Source organism: Cannabis sativa, chromosome 5 (assembly GCF_029168945.1).
Source record: "Cannabis sativa cultivar Pink pepper isolate KNU-18-1 chromosome 5, ASM2916894v1, whole genome shotgun sequence".
Taxonomy (NCBI): Eukaryota; Viridiplantae; Streptophyta; class Magnoliopsida; order Rosales; family Cannabaceae; genus Cannabis; species Cannabis sativa.
The window spans coordinates 9,324,254-9,337,516 of NC_083605.1; the positions used below are offsets into that span (position 1 = coordinate 9,324,254).

Here is a 13,263-nt window from a genome sequence, read left to right on the forward strand (position 1 = left end):
ATCATTATATTATTTAATAATATAATATATAGATTAAAATATGACAAGTATATATTATTATGTAAATAATATATATTAGAGTGTTTCCTAAATTAATTATATAACCTATAGTTTTATTTTAAACCTAACATTGTAACATAGAGAAGGAGTTACAAATAGTTACTCATTTGTAACTTTTTTTTGACGCGGTGATCAAAATCACACATGATTAAACAAAGCAGCAATCCACAATCGACGGAGACACCTCCTCGAACCAGGATAGCTCATCGTTTAACCGAAGGACATGCTTTGCCAAACCATGTGCTGCAGAATTCTTATCCCGAGCCACATGGGACAAAACTGCCCCCGGAAATTTAGACAATCAAGCTATGTCTTCAGAACAGCACCACATGACATTGAAAAAACACCTTCCCATTATTAATAATTGTCTCCAGAGCTAGCGAAACTGAAAAAACAATGCAACACCAAACCAAAGTACAATTATATTAGAATGACAATCTTAAAATAAAATAAATATACAAACTAGCAACTCATATCACTAGCTCAACAAAAATAAAAAACAATAAAATTACTAAGAATAACTAGCCAAAGGTATTACCCTTTGGCTAGTAACAACATACTAACACCTAAATATAAATTGTTGAAAATCAAAATCAAAAAATTATATATAAAATTAAAGTTATGAGTAAATTCCCTGTTATTGTAGGCCCTCCAAAAAATAACATGTTTAAAGTGAAAAGGTCGTTGAAGTAGAAATCATGAGCACAAAAGAAATCACTTCTCTTGCCAATTGAGCATACCACAAAACTACCCTAAACAAATAGGGACAAGCCATAAAAAATGGTACAAAAGCCATAAAAAGCACATAAGAAAAAAGTAATGTAAATTCATATGAATTAAAGTAAAAAATATTAACTAAATTTATTAATTGATTTATAAATAAATTGAAAAATTAATTAATATAAAAATATACATAAATAAATCAATTACAAATATAATTAATTATGTAAATGTTCTAAATAAATACCCCGAAATCACAAAAGAAATTCACCTTTCAAAATTATAAACTTGTAAAAACCAAACTTAGAAAATATTATATACCTAAAATATTGTTATAATAATTAAAAAATACTAGTTGGCTGTCAATAACATAAAGAATTTTAAAAGAAATAATTAATAAAATATAAATAGTAAGATTGACTTAAAATTATTTAAGATTTTGAAAAAGTGAATGAAATTAATACAATTACAAATACATAATTGACGCACAAATCAACCTGTCAATTACTAAATATAAAAAATCTAATTGATAACAAAAAAGAATAATTTAATGTAAAATCATTTGAAATGAATACAAATTTTAATAAATTAAAATATGAAAGGTAATTACTTAGCTTAATTTTCTCCACCATTTAATTCTATCACGTGCTTGGTCTTAAAAGTAAAGGTTTTTTTAAAAAAAAGGAAAGAAAATAAAGAGTATACAAATTGATTATTTTTTCCTTATATAAAATAGAATTAATAAAACAATCCTATACAATCAAAGAAAATATACTAATTAAATAAATTAAGTTTTGGGATAATAAAGAAGGTTATGAATAAATAGTAATAAATTAAATTAAATATATAATTAATAAATAATTATTCCAATAAACTTACGAAATATGTAACTCACACATATACCATAACAAAACAGAGTCAACACTCAGCTCATGGCCATTCCAAAATTTTCTCAACATTAAAATTAAAATTTCCTAAATTTTATTGTCTTAATTATAGTAAGACAGTGTATATTACCTAATTTAGTACCAAAATTGCAAATCAATCAATACCATTAAAACTGGATTCCATTAAATTAAAACCAAAGAAGAAACTTTCCTATAACATTTTATTCTAATTAATCTCTAAATCACCTTTCAAAATCTACCAATATCACAGATATTCCAAATTAAAGAATAACATACTCTAAAAGAAGTCAAACTTTCCACAAATAGCTTGACAAAATACCTACCTCTTTTAACGCTATACCATAAATATAAATACATACCAACATATAATTATATAATATCTAATGGGACACCAATCTAATTAAATTGTAAAAACCATTCTATAAATACATTCGGGATCTTTTAAAATTGAAAATCAAAATATTTAAACCAATTCATAACTATCGAATCCATTATTACCAAAATCATAATTACCAATTCCCTTGATACCAATTAAACTTCTTTCTTCAAATCACTAATAATGAAATTAAAACTGATTTTATAAAATTCCACAAATCTTTCCAACTAAAGCCTTAATATAATTTCCTCATAAATTCATTCTTACCAATTAATTCCATTGAAATCTCACTAATTCGGTAATATAATTAAATCATCCTACTAGATAAGGTCAAAACCACAAAATTAAAAGAAAATTAAAATGGTCAAAATCCTAATTGTAATAGATACTTGATACAAATTACATCAAAATACCTTAAAACAGCAACAAAACCCATTTTCATATCAGTAAAGCCACCTAACATGGCACAAAGAAACCCCAACAAAGGCACAATTTAACCACAAAAGGCACAGAATTCCCACTTTCCGTGGCACTAAACTCCTCCCACCTTTCCGCATTTCCAATAACTCAATGTATCACCTTCCCCAGCAAATTCCATTACAATCGTAAAACTAGATCAATCAGAATCATTTACCTAATTACACTAACATACATAAATAAAATAAAACGTCCCCTAAAGTAAGTCTAAAAGAAAAAATCCACACAAACAAATATATACAGGAAATTAACACATTATAGAGAAAAATTTAAACTCTGTCATACAGAAAATGAATGACTGGGAATCTACAAACTAAATTTTAATTAAATTGAATAAGAACCCAAATTGAATTTCATCTTAACATCAAAACAAGAGAAAATTTTGGAGAAATACGAAATGGAAAGAGATTGATAAAAATCCCTCAGTATTAACAGCCAAAACTATAAAATAATTCTAATTAAAATAGAGTATGGGAGTAGAGAAAAACAAGATCATACCTTTTTCTCCTGTTTTTTCATTCTGATGCTTCATTGATCCAGAAATTCAGCTATTTTTTCGAATCCAATCTGAAAACGAGATCAGATGGGAGCTTACATTGTGGAGGATCGCCCAGATCAACCTTCCTTTAATCTGTTATCTCAGAATTACAAAGAAGAAAAAAAGAAAAGAGGTTGAAGAAGAACAAGAGGACAACGACGACGACGGCGAAAGGAGTCGTTCCATCGAATATCACACTATTTTTAAATAGTACTAGACATTTTTTTTTTGTAACACAAGTATGACAATGAAACTCCCTTAAATATCACTCAAAATAGTACATTTGTAACTTTTTTGGTTGGTCACAAATTAAGTTTAATAAAATAGTTATTACACAAATTTTATTATGTGATTAAAAGCTATCATTATATAACTGTTGGAAGATGTTACAATACTTATTCAAGTGATTAAAATGAATTGATAATGTTGAGAATTGAAGAAGGGTCGAAAGGAGTTATAAAACTCTAATTTTGAGTGTGCTAAATTGAGTTTTCAACATAAAATGTTCAAAACATTATGAATTTAATTAGATTTAATCCTAACTTTATTCTCCAATGTTCATAACTCGTACTTTATCTATTTATATGCCTATGATAGTCATGAGGTGTAAAGATAGCTTACTTTTTGTATGAAAATTAATAGATAATTAAGGTCTAATTTCATTAGTAGACTTTTAGTTATTATTTTTATGATTTTACTTTTAATATTTGAATTCTAGGTGTGCTATTTATATTATATATGAATTTTATGCTTTTTCATAGTTTTATATTCGGTAACAGTAAAATGCGGCATATGGCCTATAAAGTCACTTTAGTGTAATTTAGTATTTTTAGAATAACGGGGCGATCTAGTTAGACATTGGAAACGTCAGGATTGGTTGGGATTTTAGTTTTGACCATTTGCCCCTAAAGTTAGTTTACCCTTTAGTTTGGTGTGTGAGGGCATTATGGTCATTTTTGGATCTTGAGGATAGGTGGCCTCTTCTTGTGTTGGCAGTTGGCCAATATTGGAGTATTTAATTAAGTTTATTATTTGTTTAGTTAGAAAATGACAAAATAGGATAATCCACCTCTTTTCTCTCTTTCTCTAATTCGGCCCACCAAGAAACTAGAACATTTCTTCTCCAAATTCAGTAGCTTTCAGCTGAAATTCAAAGAATTCTGGGAGCTAAGATCCAAAGGTAAAACCCTAGAACATACTCTTATAATTTTTATAATTTTTCTTTAGTTTAAGCATGCATCTTTGAGTTTTAGTTGCTTTTTAGGTTTGAATTGTTTGCTGCTAGTTTCCAAGGTTAATTTAAGTTGATTTAAGATTATTTGGGTTAGATTTAAGGGTTGAGGTTGGCTTTGAGCAAGTTTGAGCTCAAGAACTCAAACTTGGCTCAACTATGGTAATTTTTGTAATTTCGTGTTATTGTTGATTTTACCACTTGGGAATGGTTCATTATAACATGTATAGGTATTCTAGAGCTTATTGGAAGTTTTGGGGTAGTTTTGATTTAAAAAGGGGGAGTTTTTTTTTCTACAGTGAAAAACGGCAAGCTGTTTTTTCTGAAACGGCCTACCATTTTTCCTAGTGCAGGATCTAGAAAAATAGTCTACCATTTTTTAGAAACGACCTGCCGTTTTTCAGGCAGGTTCCCTATTTCGATGATTTTCTCGTGTTTCCTCGATGCTTAGGACTTTGTATTGCTAGAAATCAATAGGAAAGCCTTTAGTTTTGAGTTTAAAGTCCACAGAAAGTGATTTAGCGTATCACTTATAAGTTTTACGAATATTGTGATTTAGAGGCCTGTAAACCGTCGAGCAGCAATTCCACTTAGGTTAACCGACACACTTGAATTCAGAATTGAGATAAGATTAGTATAATAATATGCATATGTGTTTACATGTTTAGCGTACATGTTTGTTAAGAATGTTAGATTACATCGATAGCGGTATCAATATACGTAGAGTTATATTGAATACCGATAGATGTATGTTTGGTTCAGATACTATCGACACTATCACATCGTTACAACTAGAGTATGACTAGATTATCGAGTATAGGCTAATATTATGGTCGATAGTATTATCGTATGAACATTCTAGACTCAGTACTGCCTAGGGTGCGGGGATATGATTACAGTTGGGTGTATGAGCGCTTAATTGTAATCCAGATTATGTTTATGATTATGATTATGCTTTTCTTACTGAATTTGTTGACTCACAGATATTGTTTGCATGTGTAGGTAAGGGTAAAACTAAGGTTGAACAATAGTGAGTTCGAGCAGATGAAGATTGTACATATCGGGGCGGTTAGGCTTGGAGCGTACGGTCTTTGGGACAGCAGGCTGTGTTTTGTATTGTCGCTAGGGGACAAACTTTTGTATTAAATATTTTGTAACTTAGTTGTAAAAATTTAAAATACGGGATCCCGGTTATATATAAGTTACTTTCTTTTATTATTAAAGAGTATTTAAATAAAGTTTTAAATAAGCATGATTTTCAATAAACTCGTTGATTAACAATAAACTACACAGTTAATATAAAATTACGATAACACGCCTAAGCTAGTAGGGTGTTATAATTTAGTATCAGAGCTGTCAAGTTGTCTTCCGAAGATCGTCACGATATGTACAATCATCATTAGAGATAAGCTCGACTCACGGTTCAGTAAGTCTTTATTGTTTTAGTAGTTTGTTTATTTAATATGTTATAAGAAAAGCATGTTAGGAAGGATGTTAGTAGCCTGATAGCCGAATAGGCGCATGTTTTAATTTCTAAAATAAGCGGTAATTAGTAAATTATTCTTGATCGCGATCTGACCAGGCTAGCTCTTAGTTTCGCAGGCTGCTCTATTAGAATGGACGCCAGGAGGAACACGAGAAGTCGGGGTAACTCGGTCGGATCTAGTGGCGGTTAGGGAGTTCAGTTTCCCCCAAATTTACGTGGCCGAGGAAGAGGCCTACGAGGCAGGGCACGCAGTCGGGGAGATGTTAACTCACCGCAGGCTACCTAGGATTGGGAAAATAGGTTTGCATCAATGCAAGCCAGAATTAATGAACAAGACGAAGAAATCAGACACCTGAGGCAGTAGGGTGCTCCTGCAATGCCTGCTCCTGAAATACAAGTGGCTCCTACCCCTTCTATGCAGGCAGGGCCGATTGCTATTATAAATTGGATGGAACCTTGTGCGAAAAGTTCCGCAAGCACGCACCTCCAGTCTTTCAGTGAAGTCCCGATGTGATGAAATTCAAACAGTGACTAACTATTATCACACGAATAGTGAACTTTATGTGTGTCACTGGCAACGACAGAGTGGCCTGTGCCACATTCCAATTCGTGGAAGATGCCCTGGTTTGGTAGGATATGGTGGCTTTGACTCGGGATGTTATTACCATTACCTGGGAAAGTTCCAAGAGTTATTTAAAGCAAAGTATTACAATGAGGCAGTCAGAAGTGCAAGGAGGAAAGAATTTACTCAGCTGGCTTAGAAAGAGAATATGACTGTTACAGAATATACAACCCAGTTTAATAGGTTAGCTAGGCTGGCCTCGAGAATTGTGTCAACCGATTTTAGAAAGAAAGAAAAGTACCTAGATGGGTTGATGTCGCCCAATTAGTTACACTGCGGTCGCGGTAGTAAACGGGCTATATGTCGTATCCACAGGGAGGAAAAATACACTCAAAAGGACAATTAGTAATTTTACAAGAATAAAATATGAACCTTGAATGTGATGAGAATATTGAGAAATGATTTTTAAAAATTAAACAAGTAATTAAAATGAGAAGTGATCAGAAAATGATTATGGAAGACACAAGCTTTGTACATGCAATTATATTTTTCTAATAAAATTGATTCTTTAACCTCAACTATAATTCTACACCATTAATTATAGTTGGAAAATGTGTATGATTAAGCTCACTAGAAAAATATGTTCTCTAATTAAATTAAAACTACTTCTAAAAATACTATCATATTATATAATTTAAATCGACAAAATACCATTGGCAGAATGCAGTAAAAATCATATAATATAATAAACACTCTAATAATTAATAGCCTAACTTACATAAGAAAAGCATGACTGAACTTATATAAAAGGTACTATTAAATTTAAAGTGCAATTTAGAAGAAGAGAAATTTAATATAATAAATATGGAAATGAAGAACAAAGAGAATCAATATATTAGAAAAATAAAAATTACATGAACTTACACTTGAGTCTTGCCAAAGAAATTAGCCTAGAAAAGGCATTGTCTTTACACCAAAATTAATAAAGTAAAATAAAGAAGAAGGAAAGAAAAAGATAAAATTTTGGGATAATAACACTACTAAAATCTGATCCTTTTACATTGGATTTGGGTCCTATTTATAGTGAAATATTGCTCCCAAAATTAGTGTTTTCGTGCTCCAAGTAGTGGGCAAAATGGCATTAAATGTTGAAAGAAGTGGGGCATGCATGCGCCACTTCTACTGGAAAGAAATAGTTGGACCACGTAATGAGCTCATAATACTTGTGCATCAATGCTTCAAGTGGAAATTGGTTGGTGGGTTCCACCATTTTGCTTCTGCGGTAGTTTGTTGCTGAGAAATGGAGAGATAGTTGGGCTTGATCAAAGATGGGCCTAAGTTATTAGGCATCTAAATTGAAATGAATCAAAAGTTTTGACAATCAATGGGCGCATACATTTATACATCTCTACATAGTATATTGGTCCAATTTTAATGTAGAATGTCAAAAAGTCTCTTTTCAATATTGGGTTATTTGTATAATTGGGCCTGACACTTTATGCTCATTTCTCCTATTTCGCTCAAATCTGAAAAATAATACAAAAATTAAAATAAATTAAATATTTCCAACTAAATAAATTTTACAATTAAAACAATGAAAATATTTAATTAAATTAATTTTATTTGCACAATTAAAGGGTTAAAATATACAAATTTGAGCTTTAATCATGGGTTGAATCCCAAGATCAAGCATGACCTGATGATTACAACAGAGGATAATACCACCTATGTTGATATGGTGGGAAAAGCACTACGGGCTGAGGGCGCAGTTGAGTGCATCCAGGAGTTCCGCGGGACTCAGATTGTTGGTGGAGCCACTACTCCTCCTACCTCTGGTTATGGTAGGAGTGGTAGTGGCTCGACCGTCGATTAGAAGAGAAAGGCACCATTTGCACCTGGTGGCTCAAATTAGAACAAGAGGTTCCAAGGGAACCACGGTCGAGGCAACCGTTAGGGTGGTTCTGAAACCTAATATACTTACCTAGAATGTTCCAACTGTAAGAAGCATCATCTGGGAGAGTGTAAAGGGTGAGGATGTTTTTAGTTTTGTTTTTCTGGTCACTACAAGAGGGATTGCCCACAACTCAAGAAAGAAGAGCAGAAGACAGTAGCAAAGCCCGCTCTAGCAAGTGTGTTTGTTGTTACTCAAGTCGGTACAGAAGCTAGCCCATCAGTTGTTACAAGTCAGCTCTCGGTCAATAAATCTTATTTCTCTGTATTGTTTGAATGGGGCCACTCATTCATATGTGGTGGCTAGAATTTTTGATAAATTATGTAAATCGTTTGATAGTTATGATAAGGGCTTTGGAAACCTACTGCCTGGCGGAGAATTAGTTATCTCCAAAAGGTGAATTAGGTCTATGCCGATCAAAATTGAGGATAGAGATTTGAATGACTAATGTACCTAAAATTCATTGACAAGGAACTAAGAAACTTCTCAGCCCGAATATACACTTAGAGAAGGAAACTTTTTTCTTTTTCTACCACTAACAGTGAAGATAAAATAAGCTTTAATGGCTGTTGTGTGTGACTTTTTTTAAAAACTATTTTATAAAAGTAATTAACATTTTCTATTTCATAACAATTTCTTACATAATTTTGGTTATGAGAGACTAACACTAACACTAACACTAAACTACTCAGGACGAATATACACTTAAACAAGTAAACTTTTTTCTTTTTCTAACACTAATAGTGAAGTTAAAATAAGGTTTAATGGTTGCTGTGTATGAATTTATTTTAAAAAAAAATATTTTAAAAGTACTTAACATTTTCTATTTCATAACAAAATAAAACAGTTTTCCCTATGTTAATTCTTTAATGGAATCACTAGCTACAATAGTCTAAAATTTTAGTATATCCCTATGCTTAATTTACATATATCCAGTGAAAAAGAAGAGCAAGTTCCAATCTTTGTACTTGTATCAATAGTACTATATGAGTCCACGCCAAAATCAGAGATAAATCACCCACATTTACACCTAAAATAGAAACTCCTAATCATTCGTTTCCACAAATGTAGAAACACATATAGATGAAAATCAAGTTTTCAATATACTAATTAAAAACCCAAACTTTTGTTTCTCCTAAACTCAAGCAAATATTGATCAACCCAACTCCATTCATCCAATACCCAAAAATTAAAAATCCAACCAAATCAACAAACAGAGATTTCTTCAATCAAATTAAACAATGCAAGTCTTTCATTGCACCAAAAATACATAAATCAAAATACAAAATGACATCTTCGTTCTTCATTGTGGGTAATCAAAAATTAAAAAATACAGTACAATGCACACTTCAGAATCAGTACACATGCACGGGGAGAGAGAGAGAGAGAGAGAGAGAGAGAGAGAGAGAGAGAGAGAGAGAGAGAGTAGGAATGTCAATGGGGCGGGTCGGATCTGATCCGACCTGATCCAGATCATGTACGGATCTGCCCCGCCCCGTTGGATCAGATACTCAGATCAGATCAGATTCAACCCGCCTTATACGAATTGGATCTGACCCAACTTTTTTTTTTTAAAAAAATTACTTTATATCTAAATTTATAATTTTTTTTCTAAAATTTATTTGTTTAAGAACTAATAATGCATCATTTTTTTCTTATATATTTTTATTTTATTTGTAAAATCAATAAAAAAAGAATATCAAATTCTTATCACATAAAAATGTAATTTTACTATTGAAAAATTAAAAAAATTTCCAAATTTTTGAAATTCCACTAATATTATCATCAATAATAATGTAGTATGATGATTACATGATATAAATCTCCTCTAAAAAAATACATGAAATTAACTATAAACTTTTTATATGTTGTTCTTCTAGTCTTCAAGATTTACTGTGTACGACTCCTGCAAAAAAATAAATATGTTAATAATAAAAGTATAATTTAATTTATAAATTTTAAAAATGAAAACAATTACCATATTCGGATCTACATCATTATCTTGATCATTTACGGTGATTAGTTTAGTTTTTGTGCCTGTAAAAAAAATTATTAAAATAATATAATAAAGTATTATTAATTAATGTATAAACTTATATAATAAGAAATAAATAATTATACCTTGTTTGTTTTGAGTACAGACCAATGCCTCCAAAGTATATGAAGTCTCGCTCGATGTGGACTCACGTGTCTACCACCAATACTGAATGAGGACTCTGAAGCAACAGTGCTAACCGGCACAACAAATATGTCTCTGGCAATCATGTTCAACACAGGATATTTAGATCCTGTTATCTTCCAATAGTTGCATATATCAAAGAATTCATCAGTCCTGGGTAACACTTGGTCATCTAAATAGAGATCCAACTCTGACTTTTCATTCATTGCACCAGATGAAGCTCTAACATATAAGTCATAGTTAGATAGATGATCTTGTGTTGAAGAAGATGATGACCCTTCCACAAGTGAATTGTTTTCACTTAAAGTAGGACATTTAGATTTGTACTCATTGCATAGATCATCACAAAGCCTACACACCTTTCTAATTTCAACCTCCCATTTATCATCTCTATAGAGTTGAGGAAAATAAAATTGGAGCAACAAAAACTTGTATCTAAGATCCAAAACCACTACAATAGTCATAATCCCATGAATCTGTTCCCAATACTTTTGAAACTTAAATATCATTTGAGTTGACATATCCTTAATAAATAACTCATTTGATGACATTCCTTCTTCAATTTTTCTCTTAATTTTACACATCTCCGGGAAGAATAGATTGGCAGTAGGGTACTTGGTACCAGAAAATAAATCTGTCACCTCATGAAAAACTTCTAGCCTTTCACATAACTTTTGAGCTCTAATCCAATCATCTTCTGATGACAAACATTTATACTTTGGATCACAAAGCTTTGCTCGCTCAAATGCTGTTTTGTACAATAAAGCTGTCTTTATCATTAAGTATGTTGAATTCCATCTTGTAACACAATCAAGAGACAACTTTTTAGTACATGTCACTCCAAGATGATGAGCATTCTCCTCAAATTTCTCATACCGTTTTGGTGTGCCTGACCAATAAGCGACACTGTCTCGAATCTTATCAATGCTATCACCGATAACAGACAAACCATCTCTAACAATTAAATTCAAAATATGCGCACAACAACGCATGTGAAGAAACTCTCCATTCAAAATAAAGCAACTAGGATCAAATTTTTGCTTCAAAAGTGGAATCATTGCATCATTAGTGGATGCATTATTAAGTGCCACCGTACTATTCTTATCTTCAATGCTCCACTCAGACATTGAAGAACTTAGTGCCTCTGTAAGTGCTGGAGCCTCATGTGGGCATGGTACATACTTAAAGCTTATAATCTAACTATGCAAGGTCCCAGCATCGTCTATAAATGACCTGTAACAGCCATGTATCCTCTCTTTTGATGATTGGCAGTCCACATATCGGTGGTTAAAGCTATTCTACCTTTATTTTTCTTCAAAATTTCTCCACATTTTTCCTTCTCAAGCTTATGTATCTTCATAATGTCAGACCTTATTGTATTCCTTGACATCAATTGAAACATAGGAGAAATCGTGTTTGCAAAATCTATAAATCCACTGTGTTCAACCATCAATAAAGGGTACTCATGTAGAATAATCATATGAGCTAACTTTTTTCTTCCTAGTTCTTGATCAAGATTGTAGGTGACTACAGGACTTGCAATGGCATTTGCACGTTGTTCTTTCAACACTGGACATCGATCTACATGAAGATTTAAATGCTTAGTCCCCTTATTTTTTCCTGCCGCCATGTGCCTCCCGCAGTGACTGCACACTGCTTTCAATACATTGTCAATCGTTTGCAAAGTAAAGTAATCCCATGCAAGAGATCTTCTCCTTTTCTTATTTGTTGTCTCTCCACTTTGAGTTTCATCTATTCTATCACTAGACTCTACTTCTTTTGATGTAACAAATTCAGCACTCCCACAACGAGAATTCATTTGGCCAGACTGTTAGAAATATATTTATCCAGGATCTTAGATCTACTCACAAGTATGTTGATTTAACAACCTAATATTGAACTTCTAAAACGATGAACTAAACACATAAAAGTTAAGAATAACTTACAGTGATGGCAGCGGAATTAATGTCTCCTTCCACTCAGATCTCTAACCCTTGATTCCTATCTGTAGCAGAGTATAATCAAGATCTGAGCCCGAAAGTCCTTCAGTTGGATGTGATCCTTCACAGTCTTCCAAACTATGATGAGGTACTGAGTGATGTGTGTGGGCACTTCTCTCTCACTAGGAATTTCGAAATTCTCTCTTGTTTTTCTCTCTTGATTTCGTGTGACACAATGCAAAGCAAAAGCTTGTCCAAGCATACCAAGAGTAGAGAGAGGGGGCGGCTATAAATAGGAAAAGGGAAGAGCACAACTTTCTCAATAGACAGTTTCCTCTTTTACTGTGTAATTGAATAACTGCCTTATTTAGTGTGATCCACTACTTTCCTATTTAGACTAGGCTTTGATTAGCAATTATATGGCAATTTAAATTGAAAATAATAATTGGGAAACATGCAAAGGGTGGCCGGCCATGGTGTGTATGGGCCTCACTGGAATTTTGCAGTTTCCTCAATTTTATTTCTATTTCTCCAAAAATGCCATTTTTCCTATTCTAATCTTTTAAATGCCAAAACTAATTATTTAATAACTAAAATAGATTATTAAATAATATTGCCATTTAAAATAATTATTAATTATACATGCAAAGTCTCTTAATTAATAATCAAACCTAGAAACCCTCCTATTTACAATTTCATCCTTAAACTGTGAGAATTCACAAATTAGACATAGTCTAACTTTTAGAATTATAATTGATTAATCATAAATCAATTACAGAGTCTTACAGACAGTATAGTCTCAACTGGAATGGGGACCATAGATCTATATGCTGAG

General features: G+C 32.0%; 1 protein-coding gene across 1 annotated transcript; it reads right to left on the minus strand.

Annotated features, from left to right (window-relative positions):
- Positions 1–11,710: 11,710 nt before the first annotated feature.
- Positions 11,711–12,307, minus strand: LOC133038140 (zinc finger BED domain-containing protein DAYSLEEPER-like). The gene has a single exon (XM_061116199.1). The coding sequence runs from the start codon at positions 12,305–12,307 to the stop codon at positions 11,711–11,713; it is 597 nt and encodes a 198-aa protein (XP_060972182.1).
- Between the last annotated feature and the right edge of the window lie 956 nt (positions 12,308–13,263).

Excerpts from the sequence above, each read along its gene's own strand:
- LOC133038140 (XM_061116199.1), bottom strand. The coding sequence starts at position 12,307 with ATGAATTCTCGTTGTGGGAGTGCTGAATTTGTTACATCAAAAGAAGTA.